This window comes from Callospermophilus lateralis, chromosome 16, assembly GCF_048772815.1.
Source record: "Callospermophilus lateralis isolate mCalLat2 chromosome 16, mCalLat2.hap1, whole genome shotgun sequence".
Lineage (NCBI taxonomy): Eukaryota > Metazoa > Chordata > Mammalia > Rodentia > Sciuridae > Callospermophilus > Callospermophilus lateralis.
Window position 1 is genome coordinate 91,011,930 of NC_135320.1, and position 19,141 is coordinate 91,031,070.

The 19,141-nt window shown below is 50.7% G+C and overlaps 1 protein-coding gene across 5 annotated transcripts; it reads left to right on the top strand.

The window, feature by feature from the left end:
* The first annotated feature begins 5,033 nt into the window (after positions 1-5,033).
* Znf623 (zinc finger protein 623) lies at positions 5,034-14,531 on the top strand. Of its 5 annotated transcripts, none has more exons than XM_076835826.2 (3): positions 5,034-5,139; positions 10,401-10,603; positions 11,095-14,531. In XM_076835826.2, exon 3 carries the CDS (start codon positions 11,168-11,170, stop codon positions 12,665-12,667), a length of 1,500 nt encoding a protein of 499 aa, XP_076691941.1. In that variant the 5' UTR covers positions 5,034-5,139; positions 10,401-10,603; positions 11,095-11,167; the 3' UTR covers positions 12,668-14,531. The 5 variants fall into 5 exon arrangements, with proteins under 5 accessions (XP_076691941.1, XP_076691939.1, XP_076691942.1 ...); XM_076835825.2 differs by lacking the exon at positions 5,034-5,139 and adding an exon at positions 5,383-5,517; XM_076835824.2 differs by lacking the exon at positions 10,401-10,603.
* Positions 14,532-19,141: the final 4,610 nt, after the last annotated feature.

Here is a 19,141-nt window from a genome sequence, read left to right on the forward strand (position 1 = left end):
CCCCCAGGGCTGCACTGAGCTGGCATTGTGAAGTCTGGGTGCAGCAGTGGTCAATGAGGTGTGGAATACTGAGGAAGGGGGCGGAGCTCCAGGAGGGAGGGAGGGATGGTTGGAGAGTATCACCACGTGAGGTCACATGGTTCCAGGGCATGCACCTCCCAGAGGCCCTGAGGAGCCTGGGTGGAGTGGAACACTGTCGTGGGGTGGGCCCTCCTGCGGTCAGAGGAGATGACAGGGGTTTTGAACAGCAAAGCTATGGGACAACATGGGTGCTTAGCCACCAGAGGCAGCTTCTATGAGGGCACAGCTCAGGGGGACAGCTCAGGGGGACAGCTTGGGGGGACAGCTCGGAGATCCCAACTGTGGACCCCTGGTGGTGGGTGGTCAGCCTGGGCACTCCTTGGGCAGACATGGGCATCTGGCCACGCTGCGGCTCCACTCGCAGGAAAAGGTCAGGGTGTGGGGACATCTTAGACCTCTGGGCCCTCCCCTGAAGGGGAGACTGGGCCCCTCGAGAGGGACAGCATCCCTGAGGGTCAGTTCAACCAACATTCCTGGCCTTTCTCAAAGGGCTGGTCACTGGGGAAGAGGAACACCAGCCTCTGGGGCTGCTGGACCCAGGTCTGACCTGAGAGCTGAAGCTGACGCCAGGGGCCTCGAAATGCTGCTGGAGGAGGTTATGGAAGCCAGGAAACAAGCCGGAGGTGCAGCTTGGTGGTCACAAAAGTGTGTGTGGGGAGAACCATGTCACCGTTCCCATCCTCCTCCCAACCCCAGGGGCCGAGGAAGTGCAGCTGCACTGAGCAGCTGGGGGAACCTTCTCATTCACCTGCTGACCTGTGCAGCAAGAGCCATCATGGTGGCAAGGGCCAGGTGACAGCTCTGAAACTGTCCCCAGACCTGTCAAGCAAAGCTGAGCCCACATGGGACAGCAGAGGTCAGACACACAGGAGACTGAAGGATGCAGGACGGGCCTCCATGGTCCCATTCAGTTTACCCAAGTGTTCCCAGAAATCAGTGGCAGATGCCTGGGGACAACAAGCCACCTGAAGCTCAGCCAGGCTTCAGCTCAGCCACTGCTGCTGACTGGACTCAGTGCCTCCACAGGACAGACTTGGGAGGGGGCTGTCAGTTTGGAGATACATGCTTTTCAATTCCCACCAAGGAAGACCAAGATGGGTCCAGTAGCACATGCCTGTAATCCCAGCAATTTAGGAGTCTGAGGCAGGAGGACCACAGGTTTGAGGCCAGCTTCAGCAACTTAGTGAGATCTTCAACAACTTAGCTGCGGAGAGTGGTCATCTAAAGCATGGCCTGTCTAACTCTTGTGGTGCTTTTGCACTGGGAGCTGCCTGTGCAAAGGTGCAGGTCAAGATGTTCCAGTTGCTATGGTAATGCTGGCCAGGGGGTGCTACATGCAGCTCCATCCATTGAGGCCTTCAATTCAGCACCTTCTTGCAGAGATAGAGGATTCTGAGCAAAACAAGATGACCCTAATGTTTCACCAGGCCTTTGTCCTTCCGATTGCCTGCTTTGCTGAAACTGTCCCACAATTAACCTTTTGATGATGAAACCTACATAATAAACTTGCTAAGCTCTGGAGGCAGTCAAGCTCCACCAGGGCTTAGCCACCACCTGACCCCAGATCTCCTCCTCTGTGTTTCTGTTTGTCTTTTCTTCATCCCCATCACACTGTGAATCCAGTATTCCCTTAACAATCAGGGCCCAGAACTGAGATGAGGCCTTGGCACTTAGCAAGGGCCTGTCTCAAAGTTTTAAAAAGGTCTGGGGATGTGGTTCAGTGGCAGAGCACCCTAGGCTCAATCTTCAGTACCCACAGAAAAAGAAAAAGGTGGACTGAAAGCAGTGAGCATTTCTTATGGGAAGTGCAGAGCACACACGCACAGTGGACCTCGGGCTGGGTGTCCTGTCACAATAGGTCTACAGAGAGGTCTAGAGTGACTGTACCAATAACATCAAGCTAATCAGATCTTCTTGAAAATGCAGTGGAAGCTGCTGCAGGTGCAGGAGGAAGTGGGGAGGTAAGCCCTAGTGAGGGCAGGGGTCTGGCATGTTGATGAAGCTTGTGGGGGTTTGGAGATGGGTACCATCCATCTCCAGAAGAAAACATTCAGAATCTGTGTAGCTAAAACAGTATCCAAGCATCACATCAAGTGGCTGGTGTAAGCCAGGAGCTGAATTTGAATTTACTTGATGGATTTAATGTAAGTAGCGCAGATGGCCAGAAGCTCCAGTTTTGGACACCATAGCTTACAGCCTGCCAGACCTCCCGGGTCCCCTTTCCTGTGCCACTTGGAAAGGAATCTGGCAAGTGTCAGCACACTATGGGTGGAAGAGTTTGGAGCAGAGACTTTAGTAGCATGCGAGAAAACAGCTCTGAGTGCTATATGACCAATGAGCACTTGCGTTCTGGGGAAGGCCTAACTGTGAAGCGCTGCTCTGCAAACCAGTCACAAAGCAATAGCAGCCACCACACCCTCAGGCACTGAGCCACATGGGGGGGGGGCAGCTACCAGGCAGCAGTGTGGATGCGGATGCTGGCCTTCTGCCTGTCCCTAGGCTCCTTGACTTATGGGCATCTGACATTGGCCACTGCTGCTATGTGCCCACAGTCACTAGAAGGACCCGAAAGACCCAGGGGTTAGTTCAGTGCTCCACTGGGTAGGCTGCCCAAATCCAGACCCCCACCACCACCACTGGCTGGACATCCGAGATCTTCCTGCTCAACATTCACTTCTGCCTTTTGGTAATGGCCCCAAACTTGGAAGACCTAACAGTGGACACATCCACCCTTCTAGTTTGACACAAGCAAGAAGCCTATTCAGGAAATGACTTGGGGAAATCAGGCAGCCTGGCCCAGGAGAACTCCCTCCCGCCCTGGAGATGCTGTGGGGTGAAGCAGACAGTGAGGCAGGACTCAGCAGCCCTGGGATGCTATTGTTATGGGAAACTGAGGCATGAGGGCTCAGTATTATGCCCAACCAGCCGTCTGATGGGGAAGTGGCAGGACTAGATCTGGGCCCAGAGCTGCCACCTTCAGCACAAGCAGGGGCTCCCTAGGAGGCCACAGAGGACAGTGTGATTGGGTAATGGCCAACCATGGGACACAGCATGTACGGCCAGTGAGCTGGATGTCAGGGATAGACCAGGGTTGAATGCCATCACCCCACTGCTGATGACATCACTGGAGCCCGAGGCCCTGCAGAACCAGGAGCATCCCCACCTCCAACTTCTCATGAATTGCTCAGGAGTTGTCTTCTCTTGGTTTGGGTTCTCTTTTCTTGGTACCAGGAATTGAACTCAGGGGCACTCAACCACTGAGCCACATCCCCAGACCTATTTTGTATTTTATCAAGAGACAGGGTCTCAGTGCGTTGGTTACTGCCTCGCTTTTGCTGAGGCTGGCTTTGAACTCCTGCCTCAGCCTCCCAAGCCACTGGGATTACAGGCATGCACCACTGTGCCTGGCTGGTTTGGGGTTTTTGTTCCTTGAAATTGAGGACTCTAATCAACAGCTTCTCCTATGGGGTTGTTGGGGAGTGAGGAATGATTTCTAAAACACCTGACGTGTTCCACAACTTAACACTCAGGGTCACTCCACGGGAACTGGGTTACATGAAATAATCACACAAGAGACAGAGATACCTTTTTCTTTGGGTCCTGAGACGCCTCCTCTGACTTTACAGGTTTGTGGAAAAGACAGAACAAGTGCTGAACCCTTTTATTGGGGAGAAGCCATTCAAATGAGGCAAGGGGTCAGGTTTCAGGGGGTTGAGTCTAGCTTTTTGATGTCTCCTGTCAGCAGGTTGACTGACATCTAGGAAGGCCATGCCCATCACATGAGCTATGTGGGGATCATGGCAGAGCAAGGCCTGTTCAAACAGAGGGACAACGTCGGGTCTGTCCACCCTGTGGGCTCAGTGCTCAGAGTCCACAAACACACACAGCCCATGGCTGGCTTGCCACATCTCCACATTCTCATCACTCAAGGCTAAGGGGCACTCATTCCTATGTGGAGCTTCTGACACTGGTCCAGAGCTGGGCTCCTCATTGTTTTCCACAACCTGAATCAGCCACAAGGGTGGGGAGGGCAACAGCAACCCAAGGCTTCGCTCCCTGCCTTCTTACTGGCTGCCTGTTCCAGGTTTTTGTTTTGTTCTGCCAAGCTGGAGATCAAACCCAGGGCTTCATAAGTGCTAGGCAATGCTCTACCACTGACCAAAACCCTACTCCTTTTAATTAATTAATTAGTTAATTAATTAATTTTTAGTTTTAGGTGGACACAATTCGTTTTTTATTTTTATATGGTGCTGAGGATCGAACCCACTCCTCGTGCATGCTAGGAGAGCGCTCTATCACTGAGTCACAATCCCAGCCCTCCTTTTAATTTTTTTATTTTATAATCTTTAGTTGTAGACACAATACCTTTATTTATTTGTCTTTATTGCTGAGGATCGAACCTAATTCAAAGGAATGGAGACCTCGCTGGCTGTAAAAATCCCATTCACAACCGCAAGTGCTTTTTAGAAAAGTGCTCTAGAAAAGAGGGCTCAGGGGCCTCTTGGCTGGAACTACGTGTTGGGTTCTGCCTAGGGTCGTCCTGGGTCTCAGGCTGGTCTCCTCCAGGGCCGGCGGCCCCCGGATCCCCTGCGCGCCAAGACCCGGGCGGTTCTCAGCGCTGGACAGCGGAACCCTCGGCCCTCTCTGGGGCTTGGGGTGAGCCTCTCGCTGCAGCTCGCCGCTCCCCAACATTTTCAGAGGGCGATGACCAAAGTCTGAGAGACCCACACCACCCGGGGTTTCCCGGAGGCCAGCTTCGCCGCCGGAGAGGTTCGCGGACCTGCCAGCCTCCCACCCGCCGGCCCGCGTTGCTCCGCGGCCCCAATCCCGACGCCCCCCAACCCCGGCCCACTGGCCGGAAGTCCGCACCACCGAGAGGGAGTCGGCTCCTGGAGCGCCTAGAGCGTTCCCGGAAGTCCTCAGGGCGGGATCTCGGATGACTTCCGGTGGCGGCTTGTGGGCCGTCGTGCGGGCTTTGTCGGCGGCTTGCGGGGTCGAGGGCTGGGCGGCCTGGCTACGGCGTCGGGCGCGCGCCGTCCTCTCGCCGCCGGGCGCCGGGTGAGTGGCGTGTTGCGGGCTCGCGGCCGGGCGGGGTCCGGCCCAGCCATGGCGGGCCGGTCTCCCGGGGCCGCGGCGGCGGCGCCCAAGCCGGCCGTCTCGTCCCCCCAGAGCTTCCTGCGTAATGGCAGGCGCGTTCCCCGCGCTCCGCGAGGCCCGCCGAGGGTGCCACCCGGCCTCTGAGCCGCTCCGAGATGGGCTGTCCAGGCGATTGCGGGTGCAGGTGCGAGCGTCGCTGCTTTGTGCCTCTGACCCCGTCTCCCTCACTGCGGCCTCCGCTGGAGATGCATCGCCGGTACCTCTGTGCTGCTGGGGTTAGAGGCGGAGATGGAAGCTTGGTCTCAGTCAGCTGCAAGAAATCCCACATGGGGACAGGTGGTTGGCTATGCTGTCTCCATTTTCCTGGAAACTTCCTTTTCTCTTAGAAGTCTGTGAGCCCCAGTGGTGTCTCTGCTGATGCTAGGCACGTTTTATCCTCTTTACACACTGGCTGCACCATGATCCAAGGGTCCTCAGGACCCGAGTGTGTGCCTGCGGTTCCCCAGAGTATTAATGTCTTATGCCTACCTAAGATCTGAGAAATGAGTCTTCAGGCAATAACGTGCTCTCCCTATTCACAGGCCTTTGTCCCTGTCATTCCGGTGACATTACATCAGTGCTTTCACAGTTGTCATAACCAGGGCATTCATCTTATGGAAGGTGCTGGGAGGGATTTCACAAGTCATCACCTGTGCTGGCCTCTCCTGGAGTTCTGGGATGGATTGCTGTTTCTGGAACAGCCAGCAGGTGATAAGGAGAGAGGGCAGAGCTGGGAAATCCGTAGGACACTTATTAGCCCAGCTGATGATGGAAGACCCCAAGCTCAGGGAAAGAGACACAGAACAGTGTGGTGTCATTGAAACACTTCAGGAAGCTGTGGGTGCTGCTTGGGCTGGTGGACAGTGCTGGTGAAAGAACACTGGGTTTGTCAGGAAAGGGAGACTTTTTTCTGTTTTCCTTGGGAGAACCCTGAGAGCAGCTGCTAGGAGCAGAAAACAGTGGCCTTACAGTGAAGAGGGAGAAGACCAGCCAGAGAGAGCAGCTAGCAACTGGTTCTGCTTCTCTTTGACCTTGAACAAGTCAGTTCCTTGAATCCCTTGGAAGGTTCTGCAGAGAACATGCAATACAAGTGCACCTTGCCTGCCCACTGGCACACACTTGGGGCCTCCACTGCTGCAGCATGTGCACTGCCAGGGCCAGAGCTTAGCAAACCGACCTGCTCTTTTTCTGTGGGCCTCAAGCGGTAAATTACTGAGAACCAAAGCTGGAATGCCCCTTTACCAGTGCAGGTGTGAAGGCTGAGCTTCTAGTGCCATAAGGAACACCCCAGTATACCCCAGAGTCACGGTCACTGCTGCTAATACACAGCATCACTGTGCATTTATACCATTCCTGTGATGCTTCTTCCAGTAGATTCCATGTTTTGTAACAGAAAAAGGTCATGTTGTTTCAGAAACCTGGCATAGTTTTACTATTATTTATTTCACTCAAGTTTCTTTAAAGGAAAAAGTATTGATTTAATTTTACTTATATTCACAGAAGAAAAAGGAGCTAAATAGGAACTTAAGATTGTTGATTTTGAAATATATGTTTGTTTAAAGCAAGGTATATTCTATTTAAGAACTTACTATGAAGTTAAAAAAGAATATATGAAAACCTTTGTCAGGCACATGGTTTTTAACTGTGTTCTTGTAGACACACAAAAGATTGTTGTCAGATGTGTTGTCACTTTAAACTAGGTGTAACAGTTAGGTCAGGTGTAATGGCAGCCTTCCTATAATTCCAGTGACTCAGAGGCAGGAGGATCATAAACTTGAGGCCAGACTCAGCACAAACTCTGTCTCAAAATTAAAAGTAAATAAACAAAAAACTGGTCATGGTGGTATACACTGGATATTACCCAGTGGCTCTGGAGGCTGAGGCAGGAGGATTGCAAGCCAGCCTCAGCAATGGTGAGGTTCTAAGCAATTTAGTAAGACCCTGTCTGTAAGTAAAATACAAAATAGAGTTGGATAGGGCTGGGGATGTGGCCCAGTGGTCAAGTGTCCCTGTGTTCAATCCCCAGTACTGAAAAAAAAAAAAAGCCTGGTGTGGTGGTGCAGGACTGTAATCTCAGTGGCTCAGGAGGCTGAGGCAAGAGGATCTCAAGTTCAAAACCAGCCTCAGCAAAAGCAAGATGCCAAGCAACTCAAACTCAGTCAGACCCTGTCTCTAAATAAAATATAAAATAGGACTGGGGATATGGCTCAGTGGTCAAGTGCCCCTGAGTTCAATCCCTGGTACCCCTCAAAATAAATAAATAAGTGAAAAGGGTTGGGGATGTAGCTCAGTGGTAGAGTCCCTGGGTTCAATCCAAGTACACGGAGGGGGTGGGGAATCCAATGTATTACTGATTAGAACAGCCAAGAAACCACATTTCTACTCCTAATTCATTCCCTCATTTTCCTGGTACTGGGGATTGAACCGAGGGATACTCTACCACTTAACTGCACCCACTGCCCCTTCTTATTTAATATTTTGAGACAGGGTCTTGCTAATTGATAAGGTCATAATACTAATCCTAGCTGATATCTCAGCAAAATATCTGTAAAAGTGACATCACACTTAGGAAAGAAAACAGTCTCCATGAGGAAATGGGTGTGGAGCAGACAGACTGGGATTCAAGCCTTAGCTGCCCTTGTTGGTTTGGTACCTAGATTCTAGCCTTAGCTGCTCTTGTTGGCTTGATGCCTTGGATTCTAGCCTTAGCTGCCCTTGTTGGCTTGGTACCTTGGGTGACTTTTTTCTTATTCTGTTTCCTCAGTGAGTAGTGGAGTAAATGGTGCCTTCTGAGGGTTGCATGAGGTGATGCCAGTCCAGTGCTCAGCACTGCGTGGCCACAGCATGAGGGCACAATGCATAGAACCTTCCTTTCCTGGGTCCTGAAGCAGTTGAGGCACAAGAGTGAGGCACACAAAGCACAAAAAGTCACCTTACTAGTCAGGGACCAGGAGACTGAATGCCAGTTAGATCTGTTGCCAGACTTCCCTGTTTAAAACTCGTGGCATGGAGGAGCAGAGCAGAACACATGCCCTGGAAACCCCTGGCTCAGGAAGGGTGGAAGAGGTTGGGCCTGGTCACTGTCCCAATTTTGTTTTGCAGACTCATCTTACCTACTTGGGGCAGAATACTGGCTCTGAAATAGTGGGGGTAGAAGAGCCCTGAAAGTTTTTGAGTAGGAGATTGACAGCTGATTCGTGCTTTTAAAGGTTCCTTCTGCTACTGTATAGAAGATAGAAAAGAAGAAATATGGAGTTAGGAAGCTGTTGCACCTGTGTGGTGAGAAGTGGTGATGGAGGATGGCATTTGACATTTGAGACACTGTCAGGTGCCTTCAGCAGTGTGAAGGCCTGGCCTGCAGGTCTGCAGATGGGTTGGACTTGGGATGTCAGTGGAAGAGCAGGGAGTTCATATTGCAGTCTGGTCTGAACAGATGAAGTAATGTGGCCTCGCTACAGAAGGGGCAGATTGGAAGAGCAACCTCTGTTCTGAAGTTTGACCCATTAGTTTGAGAAGCTGAGCGCATCCAAGTGCAGGCATCAGGTTGGGAGCTGTCAGGTGCGGGAGCAGGGAGAGAGCCAGGCTGTAGGTAGAAGTGCGTGTCGTCTTCAGTGGATGGGTCTGTCTCCTCAGAGGCTGTGCCCGCCCCTCACTTGAGTGGAGATGGAGAGGAGATCTGAGCACTGAGCTTAGTGTATGGGAGGGTTGGGGATCGTCGGAGGACACCAGGAGGGAGTTATGGTAAGAAAGGGGTAGTCAGGAGAGGTTGTCCAAGAAGCCCATTGACAGGGTGACCTCCAGAGGGGCAAGTCAGTGGCTGGCAGGTATGGACAGGGATTGAGTTGCGTGAGCATCCATGGCTGGGCCCACTGAGCTGACATGGTGGACTGCGAGGGTGAGAGTGCTGGAGTGAGTTCAGTGAGAAGAAAACGTGGAGAAATGAGCACCGTGACCCTGTGTTGCTGCAGGGGAGAGCGTGGGTGGAGCTGGAGGAGAATAGAGTTAGGAAGTTGGGGGTATTTTTTGGTGGTTGTTTATGTGGTACTATGGATAGAACCCTTATGTGCTTTACCACTAAGCTACATCCCAGACTTTTTTACTTTTTATTTTGCGACAGGGTCTCACTGAGTGGCCTGAGTTGGCCTCAAACTTGAGACCCTCTTGTCTCAACCTTCTGAGTATCTGGGATTATAGCTGTGTACCACCATATCCCACCTGTTTTTATTCTTTTTTGGTATCGGGGATTGAACTCAGGAGCACTTACCACTGAGCCATATCCCCAGCCTTTTTTAATATTTTATTTAGAGACAGGGTCTCACTGAGTGGTTTAGTACCTCACAATTGCAGAGGCTGGCTTTGAACTCATGATCCTCCTACCTCAGCCTCCTGATCCACTGGGATTACAGGTGTGCACCACCGTGCCACCACAGCGTCTCACTGTGCTGCCCAGGCTGGTCCCAGACTCCTGGGCTCAAGTGATCCTCCTGCTTCACCTTCCCAGTGGGTAGGAGTATAGGCACATGACAAAGGTTTTTAGGTGGGTGGAAACACTGTGTTGCTGTATCCTGGTGGGAATGGTGGGCTGGAGGGATCATGGGACTTAGATTGCAGAGAGGAAGTGAATTATGACTGGGGGAACTCCAGCTGGGTCAAGGACAACTTCACAGAGCAAGAGGTAGGCGGGGGAGTGGACCTTCTGTCCCACTGCTTACCGTTTCTTATTGAAGAGGAGAAGCCAAGTTATCATCTAAAGGACAGAAGGGAGTGATGGACATGATTTTAGAGGAAGCACAAGGGAGTATAGAGCATTCTTGCAGCTCTCGGTCCCCAGGCAGTATGAGCACACCCACAGGTCAGCAGGCAAGCTAAATGTGACCAGAGCTGGGTCCCACACCAGCTGGTAGGTGTGAAAGGGCAGGGGAATTGGGATTATATGAAGAGGCTGACTGTACAGGCATCCCTAGGTGCTGGAGATGCCAAAATGGGCGGATATACTTAGTTCCTGTTGTAATATCGTATTTGCTGTAGCCTATGCATAACCTCCAAATACTTTAAATTACTTCATGTTATTTATACTTAACACATGCAAATAGTTATTCTATATTTTTTGAGGGAATAATGCGAGAAAAATGTCTGCATATGTTCCATACTCAATTTTACATTTTAAATACGTTTGATATGAGGTTGGTTGGAGTGTGGATGCGAATCTCAGGATGAACAGGCAGCTGTGTGAAGTGATGAGAACGGTCGGGTACACCAGGGCAGGAAGCAGGAGCCGTTTCAGCTGCCATGGATCTAGTGCTACAGACCTAGGTGGTAAAATCACAGAAAGTACAGGACTGGAAAATACTAGTCCTGACTGGACTCCTGCTTCACATCACTGCAGGTGAGGACGCGGTAGCTGTTGCTAGTGTAGTGACTGTACGGGAGGGAGTGTCACGTGGCTGCAGTACCGGGAGCCTTGGGTCCTTACTGGGTCCTCAGACAGAAGGCCGCACGGGAAGGAAAGAGAGACAGTGAAGAGAAGGCCGGGCTGATACACTTAATAGTCCGGGAATATACGTCTTGACTTTTGACTAGAGTTCCAGCCATATTCCTACCTCCTGCGACCCACCCAGAGCACACCAAGGGTCACCGGGGGTCCTCACCACAGAACCCCCTGTCCTGGAGTTGGATGTGTCGGAGGTGGACCTACAGAGAAGCCTTTCTACATGGAGGTGGATGGTGGGTGAGATGAGCACACATAGTGGAGGAGGGTTGGGAGTGTGAGCAGAGGAAACTCTTCCTCTCCCACTTGCAGCGTCTGAGCTAGTCTTGCACCTGCTTCAGCACCTTCCTGTTAACCAAGGGAAAGATGATCTTTTTCTGTCGTTTCAGATTCTGCATAGGAGCTGGTAACAAGAAGGTTGACTTTGAAACTTGAATTCCTGAGGATGAAAATTCACATAATATGATGTCAGACAAACTGACAGTGATGGAGCCCCCTGCCCCTGAATCTGGGGAAGTCCAGGAAGCCAGATTAGGGCAGCTATTGAGAAACCCAGAAGGGCAGAGCCTGGAGAGTCCTCCCTCTCAGGAGGGGGACTTCAGGCAGGTGACAGTGACCCACTGGAAAATCCAAACAGGAGAGACAGCCCAGGTGTGCGTTAAGTCAGGAAGAGACACTGTTCTGAACTCAAACATTCTTATACTTCAGAGGGAGCTCATAGAAGGGGAGGCACATCCTTGCGATATTTGTGGCAAAAGCTTCCCTTTTAATTCAGACCTAATTAAACATCAGATTTCTCATACTGGGGAGAAGTCTTACACATGGGATCACTGTGGGAAAGGCTCTGGGCAGACCCCACAGCTCCCTGAGCATCAGAGGGTCCACACTGGAGACGGACTCTGTGTGTGCAATGTGTGTGGGAAAGACTTCATCCACTATGCAGACCTAATTGAGCATCAGCGAGTGCACGTGGGAGAAAAACCTTTCAAGTGTGCTCAGTGTGGGAAAGCCTTCTGTCACAGCTCCGACTTGCTCCGGCACCAGAGGGTTCACACCAGAGAGAGGCCCTTTGAGTGCAAAGAGTGTGGGAAAGGCTTCAGTCAGAGCTCCTTACTCATTCGCCATCAGAGAATACACACAGGAGAAAGGCCCTATGAGTGCAACGAGTGTGGGAAGTCCTTCATCAGGAGCTCGAGCCTCATTCGGCACTACCAGGTGCACACTGAAGTGAGGCAGTACGAGTGCAGAGACTGTGGGAAGGCCTTCCGCCATCGCTCGGACCTTGTTGAGCATCAGAGGATTCACACTGGAGAGAGGCCCTTTGAGTGCAGTGAGTGTGGGAAAGCCTTTATTCGGAGTTCAAAGCTTATTCAGCACCAGAGAATTCATACTGGAGAACGGCCGTATGTGTGCAATGAGTGTGGGAAGCGTTTCAGCCAGACATCCAACTTCACTCAGCATCAGAGAATCCACACTGGGGAGAAACTCTATGAGTGTAACGAGTGTGGGAAGGCCTTCTTTCTGAGTTCTTACCTTATCCGTCACCAGAAAATCCACACTGGTGAGCGGGTATATGAATGTAAAGAGTGTGGGAAGGCTTTTCTGCAGAAAGCCCACCTCACTGAACATCAGAAGATCCACACTGGGGACAGACCTTTTGAATGCAAAGACTGTGGGAAAGCCTTCATCCAGAGCTCCAAGCTGCTGCTGCACCAGATTGTCCACACTGGAGAGAAGCCCTATGTGTGCAGCTTCTGTGGGAAAGGCTTCATCCAGAGGTCAAACTTCCTTCAGCACCAGAAGATGCATACGGAGGAGAAGCTCTACGAGTATAGTCAGCATGGGAAGGGCTGTGCCCCACCCCCAGACTTTGTGCACCAGGAGGGCCTTTCTCTGGATGAGGCCCCCATGCATTTGGCTAAGAGAGCCAAAGGACAGGGGGATTGTGCAGATAGTGTATAGAAGATCACTCTGGCTCTGGGAGTGGTGTTTGGTAATGGGTGGACTTAGCATTCGTGTGACTTGTGAGATTTGGATGTGTAGTTTCCTTGATCTAGACAGCCTGGTTTTGGAGTGGACTGCCACCAGGGCAGGAGAACTGAAGAACCTGGTGGCTGGCCCTGAGCTGGGGTGGGCTAGGGGTGGGAAGGTCGTCTCAAGGAAAGGTAGAGATTTTCCTCACAATCGACCCACACTTGAGCTAAATCGTTTAAGTGTAGAGCTGAGGGTCTAATCCTGTTACTCAAGAGAGAGTTACCTATCAGAAAGACTGAAGAGAGAGATTCACAGAACCAAGCCCTGCCCCGCCCTAAGGTCTCTGCTCCTTTACCACTCAGCTTCTGGCCAGGCAGGTGAAACATGCTATTTCCCATGTTCTCCAGGTTGTTTCTGCCTCTGTTCTTTGAAGGGTCTTCCTTGCCCTGCTGATTCCTGATCACTGTGCGAGGCTCCCTGGGCGTCACATTAAGCCGAGTTTCCCTGGTGCTTAGCCAGGCAGGCTCCATGCTTCTCTGGCTCAGTGCTCCCTCTGCTACTGTACTTCTTTGATGTACCAGAATCATGAATTCTCTCCCCTCACACTCAGTTCCTTTATGTGTCCCCAGTGTCTGGCACATGGCAATAAAAAACACCCCCAGATCTGGGTGTAATAGCCATTGACTTTTATTGCTACTTTTAATGTTAGCATATTCTTTGTTCATCTGGCACCAGTGTGATCTGTTGTGCTGGAGGTGTCTTCTCTTGTGTCCTAGCAGCTCCAAGATTAATTTGTCTTTTGTCATTTCCTTGCTCACATTGTCATTTGTGAGATTTGAAAAAAATATATTGAGGTCTAAAGAGAATAATCCTAGATAATGGAAAAAACGAGTAAGGCATTATCCATCCCAAAGCCACTGAATGCAGTGGGGAGGACAGATCTGGTGTATGACTGGTGTGTCGAAATAGAAGAGTGTTCTGGGCCCTGTAGGACCTTAGGTAAGAAGGAGACTGTTATTGTCACATGGATCTGGAAGGCTTCACAGAGGAGGGACATTTTAGCTGCTCCACAGAGGGTAGTGGGTGCTTGTCAGCTAGAGGAGGAGAAATGACCTGGGGGAGGGAATCCCAGTGGACAGGCAGACAGGATTGCCATGTGGTTGGGCTGTCAGAACCAGGAAGTTCAGCTGGCTCTGAGGTGGTACAGAACAACTCTCGCCCATAAGGACACAGTTTGAGTTCTTAACACGTTCTAGTGACCCTGGAAGCCTTGAAGGGGCGGGCCATTCTAAACAGACTACACAGAGTCCACTTCCTGGAAAATGCCATCACTTGATGTTGCAGACAGTCAAGAAAGGGGCATTACTGGCCACTTTAACCGGGACAAGGAAACCCCCACACCTGTGTAACCACCCCCACAATTAAAAAGACATCTTTTATCCAAAAGTTTCCACTTGCTCTTGCCAGCCAGCTGCACCCCAGCCCCAGTAACCACTGTGTCAGTGAAGGTTAGTGTTGCTTGTCCTAGAGCCCCACCTACATGAGTGCAGCCGGTGACGTGTGGAAATGGAAGTGTGTTCACTTCTGTTCCTAGTGCATACTCTTGTCCCTTAGACTCAACAGGTTATGTTTTAGTGGTCCTCTTTGTCAAGTGGTGTTTCACTGCATGGAAAATTTGTCATTTGTTTATTCATCCATCTATTGGAAATTTGAGTTTCCACTTTGGGCTCTTAAAAATAAAATTGCTGGGAATGTAGCTCAGTGGTGGAGTGCTTGCCTAGCATGCTCAAGGTCTGGGGATCATCCCCAGTACCAGGGCAGGTGGAGGGAGAATAAAACTGCTGTGAACATTTGTGTAAATGTATTTATTTGCACATGGGGTTTTCTTTTGGGTGAATACCTACAGCTTCTATTGCCAAGTTTTAAGATAATTGTTCATTCAGGCGCTCTAACAAAACACCCTGAGCTGGGAGGGCTTATGAACAATAGGAATTCATTTCTTGTGGCTCTGGAGGCTGGGAAGTGCAAGGTCAAGTGCAGGCAGATTTGGTGAGGGTCCTCCTCCATAGATGGGTGTCCTGTGACCCCCCACGGCAAGAAGAACAAGGGGTTTTCTCTGGCCTTTCACAGTTCATTTGGGAAGACTCTGGACGTATGATCATCTCAAAGGCCTCACCTCCTCATACCACCACTTGGGGGGTTGGGATTTCAGCATAAATATGGGGTGTTCTAAACAGTCCATTGCCATGAAAGTGTTTTGGGTGGGGAATCCCAACAGTCTCCTGTGGCCCGTCTTCTCTTCCTGCCAACACTGGGTGCTGTCACCATCTCGCCTGGGGTGGGGTTGATTTGCCTGCTGAAGGGTGCCCAGCGCCTGTCTGCACCATCTTTTGTGATGTGTCTGTCCAGGTTTTTTGCTCATTTTTAAGGTGGGTTGTCTTTCTTGCTTTTTGTGCTAGGGATTGAACTCGGGAAGCTCCACCCCTGAGTGGCGCCAGGCCTTTCTATATTTTGTTCTGAGACAGGGTCTCCCTAAGTTGCTGAGGCTGGCCTTGAACTTGTGCTCCTCCTACCTCCAGCTCCTAAGTAGCTGGGATTACAGGTGTCCTCCACTATACCTGGACAGATTTTTAAAAACTTTTTTTTATTAAACCTAATTTATTGGAGTCTTTATTTATTTATATATGGTGCTGAGAATCAAACCCAGTGTCTCACACATGTCAGGCAAGCACTCCACCACTGAGCTGTGAGCCCAGCCGTATCAGAATCTTTTCTAGCTAATTAGTGATTTTTAAGTTTTAAGAAGTATTTGCTGCTGGGTGTAGTGACCCACACCTGTAATCCCAGTAACTCTGGAGCTGAGGCAGGAGAATCTCAAATTCAAGGCCAGCCTCGGCAATTTAGTGAAATCCTGTTTTTTTTTTTTTTTTAAAAAAAGAAAAGGCTGGGTATAACTCAGTAATACAGCACCCCAGGTTTAATTTCTAGGCTGAAAAACAAAAAATATTTGCCTGCTTAAGGCCATTGCTGTTTTCTTATGTGGTTGAATGTGGAACTTTGACCATTTTGCCTTTTGCAGTTAGGTCCACAACCCTCCTGGAGCTCATTTTCATTTTCAGTGTGTGGTCAGCCTCTCACCCTTGTGGGCAGCTGCTGTGTCTGCACTGTGTGTTGGGAGACTTCTTTCCCGTATAGTGAGCTTCTCTACCTTTGGAAAGCTTTAGTGTCATGTTCGAGTGGCTGCTGCTTTATCTCAATGTGGTACTTGATTCACGTAGTTTTATAACAGGTATTGGAAGTTGTTCGTTTTTATTATTTTCCAAGATTGTTTTGACTATTCTAGGTGCTTTGCATTTTCCTACAAAATTCAGTGTCAATTTGTCAAATCCTGTGTTGTGTAGATCAGTGTAGGGATAATCAGCATTTTAACAACCCTAACTTTTTTGGCTCTTGAACTCTGCATACCAAAGTTCTTCCATTTTGTCCCTCCCATACTGCAGACTGAGCCCAGGAGCACTCTGCCACTGAGCTATGTCTCCAGCACTTTGTGATTTTTGAGACAGTGTCTCGCTGAGTTGCTGAGGCTGTTCTACTTTGATCCTCCTGCCTCAGCCTCCCAAGTCACTGGGATTACAGGTGTGCACCAAGGTGCCCAGCTCAGTTCTTTTAAGTTTGAGGCTTCTATTGTGGCAAGGAACGTGGTTTGCCTTTGAGGGCGTATGCCTTCTGCCGTTGTTTGCCTGTTGGTGTTTGTGAATGTTGATCAGGTCAAGCTGTTTGCTAGTCTAATTCAAGTTTCCTTCGTCCTTTCTGGTTTTCTTCCCCGCTAACCATTTGCTTTACACGGCACTTCTCCCAGTAATGTACTCAGAGTTGGATTCATGAGTTATAATTCCGTTTTGTCAGCTCTGGTTTTGGGTGTGTAAACTTTTGGAATCATGATTTCCTTCTTTTCATTTCCTCCCACTTCAGGGTTGTGTCCATTTGTCCATCCGGGTGCTCTACCACTGAGCCACATCCCTAACCCTTGTTTTTATTTTGAGACATGGTCTCAATAAGTTCCGAGACAGGCCTTAAATTTCTGATATTTCTGTCTCAGCCTCCAGAGTCTCTGGGATTATACATCTGGCAGAATTGTTTTCTTGATGACCTTTTTCTCTCTTAAAGTCTCCCTCTCAGCCACTGGGTGTGGTGATGCACCATGTAATCCTTGGGAGGTGGGGACAGGAGGATTGTAAATTCAAGGCCAGCCTCAGGATTTAGCAAGATCCTAGGAAACTTAGTGATACACTATCTCAAAAAAAGGAATGGGGGTGTGGCTCAGTGGTTAAGAACCTCTGGGTTCAACCCCTGTTGCAGAAAAAAAGGAAAAACAAAATTCCCTTTTAGCTGATGTAGTGTACACCAGTAATCCCAGATACTCAGGAGGCTCAGTATAAATTTGAATTTCAGGGGCTGGGTTGTGGCTCAGTGGCAGAGCACTTGCCTAGCATATGTGAGGCACTGAGTTCGATCCTCAGCACCACATTAAAAAGAAAAAAATTTTGAATTTCAGGTTAAAAAAACAAAAACCCCTTCAATTTTCCTACAAGTCTGTGCTACGCAGACGGTGACCACCAGTCCACCAGTCTCTCTCCTCAGCTTCCTGCTCACTGCCAGTGGCAGAAACTGCTAACCCCGTTAGTGGGCAGAATCCAGGAGTTTGAGGCCAGCCTGGACAATGTAGAAAGACCCTGTCACAAAACAACAAATAGAAGAGTGACCCTGAGGCTCAGGGTCCATTTCTCACAGATCGGGGTCTGGGGAGGTTGTCCCAGGCACGTCTGCACCACTCCCTGCCTTTCTCAGCCTGTGGGAAGACGGGCGCGTGGCCTGGAGGACACGACACTCCTGCTCTCATCCCCTTGGAACCAAGTCACAGCCACACCAGGTCCTGAGCCTGACAGAACCCTGGGGACCTGCAGCGTGAGCGTGGGAGGCTCCACAAGGGTATTGGTGGTCTCTGCTGCACAGGGTGCCTGGTGGAGCGGGAGGTGGGGAGGGGATGTGGGTGGAGTGAGGGTCACCACAGAAAATGCCACATGGCACAGACTTAAAGGAAACAATAAGGTGATTCTCCCCATTTCCACGGTTCGTTGGGCATCCTGTACTTTTTATGAGCTGAACATGCCAACAGCAAGTTGGAACTCCATCTTACCCGGTAGACAGCAGCGGATGCAGGAGTCCTGCGGGCACAGCTCCCAGGGCTGATTGCGGGAGGCTGTGGTCACAGGCTGCCTAGCTATAGATGAAGGCCTTGAAAACCGCCAGGTGGCTCTAAGCAGAAGAGTGGCCCTGTCAGCAAGAGCAGTGGTCACCTAGCCCAGGCAGATTCCAGGGAGCACGGGGCAGGATGCTGTGGTGGGAGGAGGTCCAAATACAGAGGAGACCAAGCCACCTCTCCTGGGCACCCCTGGCCGGCAGTCCAGCTGTCCTTCCAGATCACAGTAGGCTATTCCTTCCCAAGGCAGCCCTGTGGAAGAAGAGGGACTCCCCTTCATATGGTAAGTCCTGGTGGCCTTCACTGCTCACAGGAGGGCTGCAGTACAGGCCTGTGGACTTCGCTGAGGGCCAGGGCCAACACCTCCAGGAACACCCCTGTGCTACCACCCTCCACGTCACATTTACTGTCTCCAGAATCTACTCCCAGTCTGAGTTGTGGCCTCTGTTGGACCTGGGGCAGCAATCAGTGCTTGCTTGCAGCTACTCAGACCTGCAGTGGGCCCTGGCCATGTGCCTCCAGCAAAACCTTGGTCCACTACGGCTATGAGGGCCAGCCTCACACTACCCGGGCACCTGCTCACCCTTCTCCAGCCCCAGAGGGAGGACACTGTCCTCACTTCCTTTCAGTCCCTGACTGCCTGGGGTTGGCTTCTCTCCTGTGGCTGGGTGGAAGCAGACCTTCCTCCAGGGAGGGCCCACCACCTCCAGGCTGTGCCTGCTTCCAGGACTCCACGGCCACACTGCAGCCCAGGCCTTGCAGCAGCTCATACTGCCATAAATAATGCTGCCAACTACAGGCATTTTCTCACTGCCGCAGTCCGGCTGGACACAATAACAGGGAGGTGACAAGCGACTTGAAGGTTGAAACGGGAACTGCTTTATTGCTTTATTGCGGGGAAACAGCGGGACCTCAAGGTAGCAGGAGCCGCCTTATTGCAAAACAGCAGAGGTATATATACCTAACTGATTACACACAGCTTGACTCAATTAGCATCATCCAGTTACAGCAATAGGCCAATAAGGAATCTCCACCAACTTAATGGCTCGGTGGCGTTGCCTCACAAACCACTCCTCCAGGCAAACTGCCAGGCGCCATCTTGACTTGATTTGCGGTCCCCAACATCTCACAGTCCTGGAAGCCAGAAACCTGAGGTGAAATCACCAGAAGTCTGTTTTCCCCTGGGCTTGCACCTTCTGTGT